Source organism: Nyctereutes procyonoides, unplaced genomic scaffold, assembly GCF_905146905.1.
Source record: "Nyctereutes procyonoides isolate TBG_1078 unplaced genomic scaffold, NYPRO_anot_genome, whole genome shotgun sequence".
In the NCBI taxonomy this organism is placed as follows: Eukaryota; Metazoa; Chordata; class Mammalia; order Carnivora; family Canidae; genus Nyctereutes; species Nyctereutes procyonoides.
In genome coordinates this window covers 1-15397 of record NW_026575124.1, presented here as the reverse complement: position 1 = coordinate 15397, position 15397 = coordinate 1, and the positions used below count along the sequence as shown (strand labels likewise).

The 15397-nt window shown below is 38.7% G+C and overlaps 2 protein-coding genes across 2 annotated transcripts; both read right to left on the bottom strand.

Annotated features, from left to right (window-relative positions):
- Positions 1-4897: 4897 nt before the first annotated feature.
- On the bottom strand, positions 4898-5821 carry LOC129517198 (olfactory receptor 8S1-like). Its single transcript, XM_055336850.1, has one exon. The coding sequence runs from the start codon at positions 5819-5821 to the stop codon at positions 4898-4900; it is 924 nt and encodes a 307-aa protein (XP_055192825.1).
- An 8336-nt stretch (positions 5822-14157) lies between these two features.
- On the bottom strand, positions 14158-15093 carry LOC129517199 (olfactory receptor 8S1-like). Its single transcript, XM_055336851.1, has one exon. It carries the CDS (start codon positions 15091-15093, stop codon positions 14158-14160), a length of 936 nt encoding a protein of 311 aa, XP_055192826.1.
- Positions 15094-15397: the final 304 nt, after the last annotated feature.

Sequence of the window (15397 nt, the reverse complement as noted above, 5' to 3'; positions counted from 1 at the left end):
GTATCCTTTGCTGTGCAAAAGCTTCTTATCTTGATGAAGTCCCAATAGTTCATTTTTGCTTTTGTTTCTTTTGCTTTCGTGGATGTATCTTGCAAGAAGTTACTGTGGCCGAGTTCAAAAAGGGTGTTGCCTGTGTTCTCCTCTAGGATTTTGATGGAATCTTGTCTCACTTTTAGATCTTTCATCCATTTTGAGTTTATCTTTGTGTATGGTGTAAGAGAGTGGTCTAGTTTCATTCTTCTGCATGTGGATGGAAGACACAAAGAGATGGAAAAATATTCCATGCTCATGGATTGGAAGAATTAATATTGTGAAAATGTAAATGTTACTCAGGGCAATTTACACGTTTAATGCAATCCCTATCAAAATAACATGGACTTTCTTCAGAGAGTTAGAACAAATTATTTTAAGATTTATGTGGAATCAGAAAAGACCCCGAATAGCCAGGGGAATTTTAAACAAGAAAACCATAGCTGGGGGCATCACAATGCCAGATTTCAGGTTGTACTACAAAGCTGTGGTTATCAAGACAGTGTGGTACTGGCACAAAAACAGACACATAGATCAATGGAACAGAATAGAGAATCCAGAAGTGGACCCTCAACTTTATGGTCAACTAATATTCGACGAAGCAGGAAAGACTATCCACTGGAAGAAAGACAGTCTCTTCAATAAATGGTGCTGGGAAAATTGGACATCCACATGCAGAAGAATGAAAATCAGAGTTAAAATTGAATTGAAAATGTTTGATCTGGTTTAGCTATTTATCTAATTTTATTTTTTTAAGTTTTTATTTAAATTCCAGTTAGTTAACATATAATGTAATATTAATTTCTGGTATGTAACAGTGATTTAACACTTACATCACTCAGTGCTCTTCAGGCCAAGTGCTCTGTTTCTTAAATTCAACATACGAGTGAAATCATATGGTATTTGTTGTTCTCTGATTATTTCACTTAACATTCTCTCCAGCTCCATCCATGTCCTTGCAAGTGGCAGGATTTCATCCTTTTTTATGGCACAGTACTATTCCACTGTACATATATACCACATCTTCCTTATCCACCCACCAGTCAATGGACACTTGGGCTATTTCCCTATTTTGGCTATTGTAGATAATGCTGTTATAAATATTTGGGTGCATGGACCCCTTTGAATTAATATATTTGTAGTCTTTATAGCTCTTTATTTTAAATGTCTTTGTAGCTCTTTATTTTTAATGAGAAAATATACAGGTGCCTATGTGGCTCAGTTGATTAAGCATCTGACTTTTGATTTGGGATAAGGCCATGATCTTGGAATGATGAGATAAAGCCCCATACTGGGTGCCATTTTCAGTGGGGAGTCTGCTTGTTCCTCTCCCTCTGCCCCTCCCCCTGCTTTCTCTCTGTTCTCTCTCTCTAAAAAAAATAAGTTAAAAAATAAATCTTTTAAAAAAGTCCTCAACCTCTGCACTCCTTTTTACTTTCCTCTTTCTCATTCTAAATCTGAACACCTTGAGAGTGTTGTATGAACTTACTGCCTTCCTTTATGTGTCCTATTTACTCAACATTTTGCAGTCTGGCTTCCAACCACCACCACTGCTACTGTTACTGATTTTATACATTTATGGAAGAGAATATTTCAGGGCGTGAGAAGCCAATCAGTAGGTATATACTGCCCAGGTTTAAATCGGCCCAAACCAGTTCTCAAGTCTAATCACTGAAAAACTCATTTATATAAATGTACTTTCACATATGAAGGGTAGGTTCAATTGCTCTGGGGACTGGACCAGTTCTTAACACTGTTTTTATTTTTCATTTTTTTTCCTTTTAGCATTTTCAGGATTTTAAAATCTGACACCTCTAATGCAATAGAACAACAAATATTGTAGATTATTTTAAGCAGCAACGCCATGCAAATAGATTCCTTAAGAACATGCAAATAGAGCTGTAATCCAGACAGTAGATTGCTGGCACAAAAATAGATACACAGATCAATGGAAAAGAATAGAGAACCCAGAAATGGACCCTCAACTTTATGGTCAAATGATCTTCAACAAAGCAGGAAATAATATCCAATGAAAAATAGACAGTCTCTTCAGCAAATGGTGTTGAGAAAACTGGACAGCCACATGCAGAAGAATGAAACTGAGCCACTCTCTTAAGCCGTACACAAAAAGTAAATTCAAAATGGGTGAAAGACCTAAATGCAACACAGGAATCCATCAAAATCCTAGAGGAAAAACAGGCAGCAAACTCTTTGACCTCAGCCACAGAAATTTCTTGCTAGACATGTCTCAGAGGTGAAGGAAACAAAACCAAAAAATGAGCTATTGGGAGTTCATCAAGAAAGCAAAGGAAATAATAACAAAACTAAAAGGCAACCTATGGAATGGGAAAGGATATTCCCAAGTGACATATCATAAAGGGCTAGTATCCAACATGTATAAAGAGTTTATCAAGCTCAACACTCAAAAAACAAAAAAAAAATCCAGTTAAGAAATGGGAAGAAGACGTAAACAGACATTTCTTCTAAAGAAAACATATAAATGGCCAACAAACACATGAAAAATGCTCAACATCACTCAGCATTAGGGAAATACAAATCAAAACCAAATGAGATACCACCTCACACTGGTCAAAACACCCAAAATTAACAACTCAGGAAACAGCAGATGCTGACAAGGACATGGAGAAAGGGGAACCCTTTTACCTTGTTGGTGGGAATGCAAACTGGTGTAAGCCCTTTGGAAAACAGTATGGAGGTTCTCAAAAAGTTAAAAATAGAACTATAATGTAACTCAGCAATTGCATTACTAGGTATGTAAACATAGTGATTCAAAGTGGTACATGTACGCCAATGTTTATTGCAGCAATGTCCATGATAGCCAAAATATGGAAAAGAGCCCAGATGTCCACCAACAGATGAATGGATAAAGAACATCTGGTACTCACACACACACACACCCCACACACGAATATAACTCAGCCATCAAAAAGAAAGAAATCTTGCCACTTGTAGTGACATGGATGGAACTAGAGGGTATTACAATAAGCAAAATAAGTCAGTCAGAGAAAGACAAATACCATATAATTTCACTCATATGTGGAATTTAAGAAACAAAACAGATGAACATAGGGGAAGGGAAGAAAAAATAAATGAAGATAAAAACAGAAAGGGAGGCAAACCATAAAAGACTCTTAACTTTAGGACACAAATTGAGGGTTGCTAGAGGGGAGGTGGGTGGGGAGATAGGTAATTGAGTGATGGTATTAAGGAGGGCACTTGATGTAATGAGCATGGGGTATTATATGCAACTGATGAATTGCTAAATTCTATACTTGGAACTAATAATACACTATATGTTAACTAAATTGAATTAAAAAAAAAAAAAGACTTTAAGATGGAATATTTTAAGTTTTTGGCATTTTGAATAATTTCATTTATGTAAAGTTCAAGAACAGGCTAAGGTAATAGTTGTCCTTCTTCTAGCTTTGTTTTTTGTTATATAAGACCATGATCCCTAGATCTGAAGGTGCTCGGACAAGTGTTTTGTGCCAGTCTCAGCCTATGGATAGTTTAAACTGTTGGCTAGAAATGTCTAGGCCCCATGAGCTTCCCACAGTCTTCCCTTTCCAAACCAATTTTATGACTGGGTGGCCCTTGTGGTTCTTATTATGACTGGAGATGCCCTTCAGAAACAGTCATCAGGAAACTTGGGAAAAATAAAGATTTATTACTTACAGGATCTAGAAATTACATAGATCCCTGGGCCCGCATGGTGAGGTCTTTGGGGTAGGGAGAGGGAGAGATTGCCTGGTTTCCCTTTTATTTTAGGGTGAAGGGTGGCAGCCTGAAGTTTCTTGGGTTCTCTCTGTGATGGTGAATTTTAACACAAGAGTGGGAATTCATAAGAGATGAATCTTTGTATTTCCTTAAAATATTTATTTATTAAAATATTTTATTTATTTATTTATTCATAAAAGACACAGAGAGAGGCAGAGACACAGGTGGAAGGAGAAGCAGGCTCCCTATGGGGAGCCTGATGAGGGACTTGATCCCAGGAAGGGAGGATCATGACCTGAGCCAAAGGCAGATGCTCAACCACTGAGCCACCCGGGTGCCCCAATTTTTTATTTTTTATATCAGTGTTGCATTATTGGTTTTCTTTCTTTTGAATATATTCTACAGAATTATATCATTTTTTTCTAGATGTTTTTGAGTGACTACATCTTTCATTTATTTCTCAATTCTGTTTTTTTGACTTCTTAATTTGTGGTATTAGTTCCTTTATCCCTCTTTTAGTATGTTAGCTTTTGTTGTCTTTCTAATGCTTGGACTTGAGCTTTTAGAAACTTCAATTTGTTTCTTGTTTACTAATGAGTAAGGAGAGATTAAATAAGATAATGGTTATACTGGCAATGTTTTGTAACTTTAGTATATAATGTTCTCATGTTCGTAATACTCTATATAGAGTTTTGAATATTTTGTTGACATGGGATTTTTTCTATTTACCAATGTTTTATTTAAAAACTTACCAGAAGTTGGATTTGCAAAAGTTACCTTCAATTTAATAAATGCCTCCTTTGTTTTTAGTTCTTTCCACAACTCCTCCTAGTCAGATGCTGAATCGCCTGAAATGATCATCGTATCTTTTCAACCTAATTATTTTGTTATCTTATCCATTTGTTTTGTGGAAAATTGTCTTCACATTCCCTTCCAACCAATGGATCACAGACTTTCCAAATAAGGAGCCCTAATCAAGAACTAATGCCTTAGAATAATAGTCAAGCTCTACTTAGACAAGCTCTGGAATCTTTCTCCAAATGATGTGACACGGTGTGTAGGAGAAGGTGGGAACAAAAAAAGAAATGCAAAGGAACACAGTCTTTGTAACTGTGTCTTTGTTCACTACTTAGAGATATTTCCCCAGTGTCCTTCTCACAGCCGCCTTCACCTCTTTATTCTTTAGGCTGTAGATGAGGGGATTCAGCAAGGGTGTGACTGCACTGTACTGCAAGGAGATGAGAAAATCCAGGGAGGAACCTGAGGGAGGCATGAGATAACAAAGAAAACCTGAGCCAAAGAACAAGGTCACTGCAATGAGGTGGGAGGAACAGGTGGAGAAGGTCTTGCTTCTGCCTGAGGTGGAGCTGATGCTCAGGATGGTGGAGATGATGCGAGCATAGGAGAAGAAGATTGGGAGGAAGGTCCCAAGCCCATGCAACAAACTGGAGGACAGCAGGATATCGGTAGTGATGGAGATATCTGAACAAGACAGAGGGAAAAGGGCAGGCAGCTCACAGGTGTAGTGGTGTATGGTTTGGGCCTCACAGAAGTCCAGGTTAATAGCCAAGAGCACAATGACAAATGCATTGAGACAGGCCAGACCCCATGAGATCAACACGAGCTTCACACAGAACTGGCCGCTCATCACCTGGCCATAGAGCAGTGGGTGGCAGATGGCAGCATAGCGGTCATAGGCCATCACTGAGAGCAGACAAGCTTCAGTCCCTGAAGAGAAAAACACAAAGAACACCTGTGTGAGGCAGCCCTCCACTGAGATGGTTTTCTTCTCAGACAGAAGGTCCTTCAGTAGCTTGGGCAGAGTGACAGAAGAGAAGCAGAGGTCCATGAAGGACAGGTTACTCAGGAAGAAGTACATGGGAGTGTGGAGGCGGGAATCAGCCCTGATCACCAGGAGCATCATCAGGTTCCCCATCACAGTCAGGAGGTAGATCCCCAGGAAGAACACAAAGAGCAGAGCTTCGATGTAGGGGTCGTCGGACAGCCCAATGAGAATGAACTCTGTGATGGTGCTGTGGTTCCTCCAGGCCATTTGTGGAGGGGGTTTCCTTGGAATAAGATAGAAAAAGGAGTGATATCACTTATGATTGTTCCCATTTTTTTAGGGGATAATCATGTCTTCTTATACATCCCTCCCCACTGCTTAGTCTGACCTTGTGCTCAGACCTCTCAAGGCTGCCCTTGCTGTATATCAGGAAGAGTTTTTATCCTTCCTCATTCAGTATATCCATATTCTTTAGAGAATTCTATTCCTGTTTCATAGGGATTTACTTGATAAATAACATTGTTGGCTCACTTACACATTAGTCTTATTGACTTTTCACTTCATGCTCCAAAATTCAGAAAATCCTTACAATCATGTGTCCAAAACCTATATGACATATCCACAGTGAATGTACTAAACCTTTTCTCTTCTTGTCATTCTTCTTATTCAAAATATCAAGTTACTTACTTCCTAAACAGCACATTAAACTTTAATAGTTTTTATTTGTATATAGAGTGTTTCCAAAAATGTTATTTGTTCTTACAGCAATTTTTGGTGTATTTTATGAACAGAAATTTATCCCATTTTACCCCTGAGGAATATGCTATTGAGCTCCATTGAGAACCACTAGAAAGCCAGGAAATAAACTTTTCCAAATTCTCATCCCAGTGGCTAGGCTTGGTTCCAGGAATAAAGAACACCTTTCTTGCCTTGACATTCAGATTTTTCTCATTTGTCCTTAACCTATTTTTTTTAGCTTTTTTGGCCCCTTTTGATACTAGAAAGGCCTATTTATTTGTATGTCTTTGATTACATTTTTTCTCCTTTCAGATGTTCTCCTTCTTTAATCCACTGACCCAAATTTTCATATGCTTTCTAGCTTCCTCTCAAATCCGAGTATTTCCTTGTCAAGTACAGTTAAAAGCCTGATTCTATTAATAACTCTATCATCCCGGGCTCAAGCTCATCTTAGACCCAAGTCTAGGTTACCTGTGTCCCTGTGCAAACAGTGGACTCTGTTCCTTGGGGTGACTTCAGCTAGATCCAGTGGTGGTGAAGCATAAACAGCTGGAGAATTTACTTTTGAGAACCCTGCATGGATAAAAATGTAAACATGGTTGAAAGCAAACATTTTACTTGGAATCTACTCAAGTGAAGTGGAATGAAAGTTTGTTCTGTGCTTTTCAAAGATTAGAGAACACCAAGTATTTGTAGGTAGGGCTATATTGAAAATGGTTTCTACTTTTCTACTTTTACTTGTAAGGGGGTATTTGACCACGGGATCTTTGGAGAGTTCAGGGTCTCATCTAAGAAGACTGTAGCATTTTTGAAAAACTATTTTTCAGTGGTGTGCTAACATCTGCATTTTGTGTAGATGAAGGCATCAGCTGTTTGTATCATATGATCTTGGAATATCATCCTCCTCCTCATCCTAAAGAGAAACTCAAACTGAGTCCAGGCATTTCTTTAATGACCAAGGACAAAGTCTTCCATTTAATTTTACATTACATTACAAGCATGAAAATAAATCAGTTTCAACCAGGAAAATGAACATCAGCTTTCATTTACTATTTAGAATGAAAGACATTGACTTTATTTCATACTGACATAAGAGAGACTGATGCCAGATTTACATGTAGACGAGAACAAAGGACTAAAATTAAACAAGGGGTAGCTTATTATGTAAATAAGAGGATATCAGAAGTGTTCTAGACACATCCAAAAACCACACTGGTTTTTGGATATATTTGGAAAGAAGTGAATGAAGGGTGGTTTGGAAGGTCAGTTTCCAAGCAACTTGAGGCTTACTGGGGCTGCATGCCATGTTCTGACCTTATATTCATGAGGAAGAATTTGAAAGGGGAGAAGGATATCAGTGCTGGAAGCGGGAGGAAACCAAAAGTCAATTTAATCCACTTGAAACTATTCTCATTGCTGTCCTCTCCAGTATCTCTCACACTATTCACACTGTCATAGTGGTGACTAGATGGAGAAAGATTGTTCTAATAATAGAAAAAATACAAATAGAAGTCTGTGCAAGCAAGGAAATAAGTAGCTTCAACAAGTCAACATCTATTTCTGATATTTCATTCCAGGTGTCAGCTTTCTGCAGTCTTTGGGGATCCTGACAAATAAGAGGATTTATGTCTATGCTTGAGATGTCCATGTCACCAATGTTATAAGGGAGTGAAGACAGGTCTTTCTAAGATCTTTCCAAAGCAGCTGAGACAAATGAACACTAACAGAGACATCAGGGGCCAATCCAGAGAAGGAGGTGGCCTATGAAAGGGTGAGAAGTTTCCATCATAAGCTGGGAAAGAAGAATGGGTTGAACAGGAATCTCAGGATCTAGTACTAGTAGGATGTATCTGGAAGTTCTGCAGATGGAGTAAAGGTGGAGCATGGTGAGCAAAATTAAAACACATATAGAACTTTCTAGGAAAAAATGGGGGATATCCAATATGTTGGAGGGTATTACCATGCTCTTGGCTTTTCCTGGAGGAGGCAGCTCTTGTGTGTTCTGGATTTCCCATTCAAATAGACACATCATAGGTAAAGTCTCCCCATAAGAGAACCTATGTCTGACCCTTGACAGAACAGATAGCGATTTCTTCTTGCTGTCAGTGGATAATAGGCATCAGAATAGTTCAAACTTTAGAAACATTGAGGATGCCAGGATATCAAGATTATTTATTGAATACCTTAGCCTAGAGTAGTGTCATTCTGCAATGCAGGCCACTATATGGAAGGACAAGAAGAATATCTTTAAAGAAGTTCCTATTTCCAACTGGCATATACTTCATTAAAACTTCCTCACATCATCAGATTTAGTAACCTGCCATCTCTTCATTTATTTCCTCTGAAATTCTAAATACTGTCTTAAGAATAATACATAAAGAAAGAACTATCTAACAGAACCAATCAGAGGCCATCTGTGCTTATACAGCCATAGGCTGGGTTTGGCACCCAGGGGAAGCTGGGCCAATGCTTTGTATTCTCTGAAGTCTAGTCTGAAACCAAGTTCTGGACTCACTAATTAACACAGTTTGCAGTTAACTAGAAAGGTAAACACTAAGAGGCACAGGGGACTATTTGACATTTCTGAATTAAAGTAATTATTTAAAGCCTAAAAGAGAATTTTATTAGGCTAGTAGAAACTGGAGAATAAGAAAAGCATTTTTAAATCTCTCTCTCTCTCTGTAGTGTGTGTGTGTGATATATGTATATATATGTGTGTGTGTAGATGAATATATGTACTATTTTTTGGGTAATATTTGTTGAGGATTTTTGCATCTATATAATTTTCTTTTATTATAGTGTCTTTATCTGGTTTTAGAATCAGATAATGCTGGCTTTGTAAAATGAACTTGGAAGTATTCACTCCTTTTCTATTTTTTGGGAAGAATTTGAAAAGAATTGTCATTAGTTCCTTAAATGTTTGGTAGAATTCACCAGTGAAGCCATCTGGTATTGTATTTTTTTGTTGTTGTTGACTCATGTTTCTTGTGGCTAGCTTAAACATTTGGAATTTAAACAACATGCCCTTTTTACTTGATATATAATTGACATGTAACATTTTTTCAGGTGTACAACATGATTCAATATTCGTATATATTATAACATGATCACCACAATAAGTGTAGTTAACATCCCACTATATATAGTTACAAAAAATGTTTTTCCTTGAGAACTTTTAAAGTCTAGTCTTGATAACTTTTGAATATATAATACAGTATTCTGTTTTTTTTTTTTAAGATTTTACCTATTTATTTGAGACAGAGAGAGAATGAGCACTGAGGAGGGGCAGAGGGAGAGAAAGACAGAGAAGCAGACTCCCTACTGAGCAGGAAGCCTGATGCAAGCTGATCCCAGGACACGGGGATCATGACCTGAGCCAAAGGAAGATGCTTAACTCACTGAGCCACCCAGGCTCCCTTACAATATAGTATTCTTATAGTCACCAGGCTGTACATTACATCCCAAAGACTTATTTATTTTATAACTGGAAATTTGTACCTTTTGACCACCTATACCCGTTTTGCCCACCCTCTACCCTCTACCCTCTGGCTTCCAGCAACCACCAATCTGCTCTTTAGGAGTTATTTTTTTAATTGAAATATATTTGACATATAACATTATATAAATTTAAAGTGTACAACATATTACTTTGATACATTTATATAATATTATTGCCATTGTAGTGATAATTTGCACCTTTGTCATGTTACATTATAGTACCATATTGTTGATTATATTCACTATACTGTGTGGAGATCTCTAGGATTTACTTACTACTTGTTGCAAGGTTGTATCTTTATTTATTTAAAAATATTTTATTTATTCATTTGACAGGAGAGAAAAAAAAAAGAAAGAACACAGCAATGGGGAGGGGCAGAGGGACAGGGAGGGGGAGAAGCAGGCTCTGTGCTGAGCAGGAAGCCCGATGTGGGGCTCAATCCCAGGACCCCAGGACCATGACCTGAGCTGAAGGTAGACTCTTAACCGACTGAAACACTCAGGCGCCCCAAGGTTGTATCTTTAATTTTTTTTTTAAGTAGGCTCCATACTCAACCTGGGGCTTGAACTCATGACCCTGAGATCAAGAGTCACATGTTCTATCAACTGAGCCAGCCAGGTACCCCACAGGGTTGTATCTTTAAATAACATCTGTCCTATTTCCCAAGCTCCCATCTTCTAGGAACCATCATTTATTCTCTGTTTTTATGACTTTGGCTTTTTTAGATCCCATATATAAGTGATATCATACAGTATTTGTCTTTCTCTGTCTGACTTATCTCACTTAACACAAAGTGGTCAGGATTCATTTATGTTGTTACAAATGGCAGGATGCCCTTCTTTCTTACGGCTGAATAACATTCAATTGTATACATATACCACATCTTCCTTATCAATTTATTTCTTGATGGGCACTTAGATTGCTTCCATATCTTAGCTATTATGAATAATCTTAAAGTATACACAGAATTGCATATATCTCTTTGATATCCTATTTTCATTTCCTTTGGGTATCTACCAAGGAGTGGGATTGCTGGATTATATGGTAGATCTCTTCTTACTTTTTTTGAGGAACCTCCATGATGTTTTCCATAGTGGCTGAAAAGTTTATATTCCCACAACATAAATACCCTACATTTGGTAATATCTACCAATAATGGCATCAGACACCGTTTTCAAGGCTTAGTAAGAGATAGCAGAACCTATGTTGTTACTACTAGTTATAATAAACCCTCTCCTTCCCTGCTTATATACAAAGTTTGGGATTGGAACAAATTGGGGAGGGTGTTAATTTCATTGGCCTTTCCAAGAAGTTTAGTGTTTTGGTGAGAAGCCATTTCCTTCTTTTCTCATGAGGGAAGGAAGGATTGCTTTTCTTTTGTAGAATCCAAATGAATGGGGTCCTAAGAGAAATGCTCACAAAAACAGATAATGCCTGCAAGGCGGAATAGACTGAGATCTCAGTCCCGTTATACATGTTTCAGAAGTAGACTTGCTGATCTTTCTGCTATGCCTCTATGACCCAGAGAGAGAAGAATTGGAAAAGCTGACAGATGGGGGTGGGAGTGGGATGGGTGTGAAAGGTGTGTGTGTGTAGATACACAGCAGCCAGCCTATCCACTGTTTAGCATGGCAAGGATACATGAATTTCCTTGGCAGGGGGAGTCAATTGGTCATCTTGGTAGAAAGCTGATTTTGGACTCTAATTGTCACATCCAGGATGGTTGTTAGGGAGTTTCCCTTGACAGCAAGAAGCTGTGGGGTGCTGCAGGTATAGGAGAATAGGCAGGAGAGAGGAGAGTGAGCAGGAGTCAAGTCTTCTGAGTCAGGGAACTTGCAGAGGCGGATCACACTTGATCTTAGCTAAAAGGCCAAGAAGTGAGGCACTGAGAAGGATTAGCAGGATCTTACAAAGAATTCCCATGTGCCTCCACCAAAGCCAGTTTGTATAAAGGCTGTCCTGAGGTCGTTTTTATTTTTTATTTTTTTTGGGGGGTCAGCCATTGATAACTAGAAAATAAGTGACAATCAACAGTGAGAAAATAACAATAGGGCAAATTACAGGAATTTTTTTTTGTTCCCTCTGCCTTTTTTGTCCTCCAGATTGGGAGAACTGACCTTGAGGAAGTGGTAGAGGGGATGTGTATGGGCCAGATTAAGCCTCTTCAGAATTGTGAGATCCCAGCTCAAACCTGCATTTGGGGAAGGAGAGGAGTGAGACTTTAATGAGATATATGTCTTATATTAGAATGTACATATATTAAACAAAGTGATCAGAACATTAAGGATCTGCTGATATATCTTTAAATGTAAGGAAATGGAGATTATAGATCCCAGTTGAATTAAGTAACTAGAAAAAAATCAGTTTCATGTGTATTTGCCATGGAGTTGGGACTACTTGGTAAATGGATTACATTAAAATCTTCGTGTGCAAAGGACAGTAGAAGAAAGTATACCCAAATATGGGTGATGGAATTATTTTTGATAATTACCATCTTTTCTTTAACCTATCTGCTTCTTTATTATAACTTAAAAAATTGGGGCAGCCCAGGTGGCTCAGCGGTTTAGCGCCGCCTTCAGCCCAGTGTGTGATCCTGGAGACCCGGAATCGAGTCCCACGTCAGGCTCCTTGCATGGAGCCTCTGTCTCTGCCTCTCTCTCTCTGTGTCTCTCATGAATAAATAAATTAAATTTTTTAAAAAATTGGAAATGCAGTTGTGTTATTAATTAGTGCATGATTCAGTACCTGATATGCTTTATGATAACATATGTTTATGAAAAAATGAAGTAAAATAAAACTACAGTATTTTAACCTATTAATCAAAATGATGTGGGGTCATCTAACGTGAGTCAAGGAATTCTTGAGACATCGTATGGTGTAACTTAGTGAGTTTATTTAAGTGGCACTGCGACAGGACCCATGGACAGAAAGAATTGTACTTCTGGTGTGTGAGGCTGGTGGTTATCTATTTAGTAACCAAAGGGAAGAGGGCCTGCAGGGAGTATCAGGTTACAAAAGTTTTTTCAAATTTGTTTAAATTCCTACTCATACAACTACTTTTGTGACATTCTTCTGATCATCAGTTCAATATTAACTATCTGTGAGATATATAAGCAGTAGTGAGACCCTAAAAGAATGGAGTAACCAGCACATGCCTGATACTTATTGAAACTATGCAGGCTGTAAATCAGCTTTCCTGGCTAAGGGTAAACATTTTCCTGCTTCTGTCCCTCATCAATAGCATGTATTATTGGGGTCTCATTAATTATGTTAATAAATAACATTGAATGAGTATAAGCTACCACATTTTAAAACAATCTATTTTGAGGAAAGTCATAAATGGTATAGAAAATTTTCTCAGAAAAAAAAAAGAAAATTTTCTCAGAAGATACAGATTTGGTGACATAAATATATATATATATATTGCATATTTCATAAACCCATGCTAGAATATACGAAAAGGAAATTACTTCAAAACAATTGACTCAAAACCCTTGCCTTCCCCAAATGGACTAAATGGACAATAAAAGCTTGAAGGAGGTGAATTGTTGCAGAAGGCTACATTTTCCTGTCTTACCTAGAATGAGCGACATCTTCCCTCATGTTCCAACTTCCAAGTAACAGAACAATAGAGTTCTTGGTATCACCCAAATCAATGACCTGCTAATTGTGCTGTCCAGAATTTTAGCACTTTTGTCTAACTGCAAAGCTTCCTCTTCAGTTGCCTTCACAGACCTCAAGTCTAACTTTCTTTCCCTGACATTCAACACTTTTTGGTGAAATCTTACAATGTTCAGTGCCTTTCTGTACATTTAATCCTAAAAAATAATCCAATACACACACATTGTTTTACTCAGTATCAATGAAACAACAGAAGAATGAATTATGATGAAAACTTTTAATCAACATGACTATATATTCCATGATCTGCCTTTGAGCATGATTTAATCTGAACCACATTCCCCTACCCTGACCCCACGCTCAAGGTACCTATGTGCCTCTTTTCTCTCTTTTTTAAAGATTTTATTTATTTGACAGAAAGACAGAGAAAGGGGGGGAGAGAGAGAGAGAGAGAGAGAACAAGCAGGTAAAGCAGCAGGCAGAGGGGAGGGAGAAGTAGACTCATCACAGAGCAGAAAGCTGGAAGGGGGGCTCAATCTCAGGACCCTGAGATCATGACCTGAGCTGAAGGTAGATGCTTAACTGACTGAGCCACCTGGGTGCCCCTCTGTGCCTCTTTCATAAGCTCTTCTCTGGTATATTTTAGCATCTAAAACAGTAAACCATCAGGAAGATTGTAGTATCAATTCAGCAGATATCCTGAAGCCTGTAGTTGTTTCCTAATTGGTCATCTCTTTGTAGTTTGCTACCTGTGCCATTGCAAACACTTTCCCAAGGTTCTTCTTAGAGCTGCCTTTACTTCTTTGTTTTTCAGGCTGTAAATGAGGGGATTCACTAGGGGAGTGATCACACCATACTGTATGGAGAAGATCAGCTCCAGAGGTGAGCCTGACGTTGGCATGAGATGACGGAGGAAAGCTGAGCCATAGAAGAAGCTCACTGCAGTGAGGTGGGAGGAGCAGGTGGAGAAGGCCTTGCTTCTGCCCAAGGAGGAGCTGATGCTCAGGATGGTGGAGACAATGCGTGCATAGGAGAAGAATATCAGGAAGAATGTACCAAAGCCATGCAGGAGTGTGGAACAGAGCAGGATAGTGAGGTTGGTAGAGACATCAGAGCAGGACAAAGGGAAGAGGGAGGGCAGCTCACAGCTGTAGTGGGGGATGGTATGGGCTTCACAGAAGTTCAAGTTCATAGCCAGGGGGATGTTGATAACTGCATCCAGGAAACCTAGGCTCCATGAAGCCCATACCAGCCTCACACACAGCTGGTTGCTCATGATACGGCTGTAGAGCAGAGGGTGGCAGATGGCTGCATAGCGGTCATAGGCCATGGCAGAGAGCAGGAAAATTTCTGTTCCTCCAACGTCAAACACAAAGAAGGCTTGAGTCAGGCATCCTTCTATTGAAATGGTTTTCCTTTTAGATAGGAGGTTCTCCAGCATCTTGGGCACAGTGACCGAAGAAAAGCAGAGGTCTAGGAAGGACAGATTACTCAGAAAGAAATACATGGGTGTGTGGAGGTGGAAATCAGCACTGATCACCAGCAGCATTGCCAGGTTCCCCATCACAGTCAGGAGATAAATCCCCAGGAAGAGCACAAAGAGCAGAGCCTGGACTTTGGGGTCAGCAGACAGCCCGAGGAGGATGAACTCAGTGCTGGTGCTGTGGTTTCTCAAGGCCATTTAGAGAGCACGTTTCCTAGAAATAAATATAGGATGGACTCAAAACTTGTCTTGATTACACCCAATTACAGAATTAGGGACCTCCTTTTATGTTCCCACTCTTAATTATATAGGTTTCACATATGCCCTTATCAACTATCTAGAATCCCCTCTTCCCTGTCTAGTATTTGGTTTCAAAGTCTCTATGATATTGCCATATAGTTGTTAATTCTACTTTAAAGACTGCTGAGGAAATTTGTGAATTTGGACAGACCTAGTCCATGACTAATCTATTCTATGTTCTTCAGCTGAGCACTGCTTTGTC

Bases quoted from the DNA above. Each gene is read 5' to 3' on its own strand.
- LOC129517198 (XM_055336850.1), bottom strand. From the start codon at position 5,821: ATGGCCTGGAGGAACCACAGCACCATCACAGAGTTCATTCTCATTGGG.
- LOC129517199 (XM_055336851.1), bottom strand. From the start codon at position 15,093: ATGGCCTTGAGAAACCACAGCACCAGCACTGAGTTCATCCTCCTCGGG.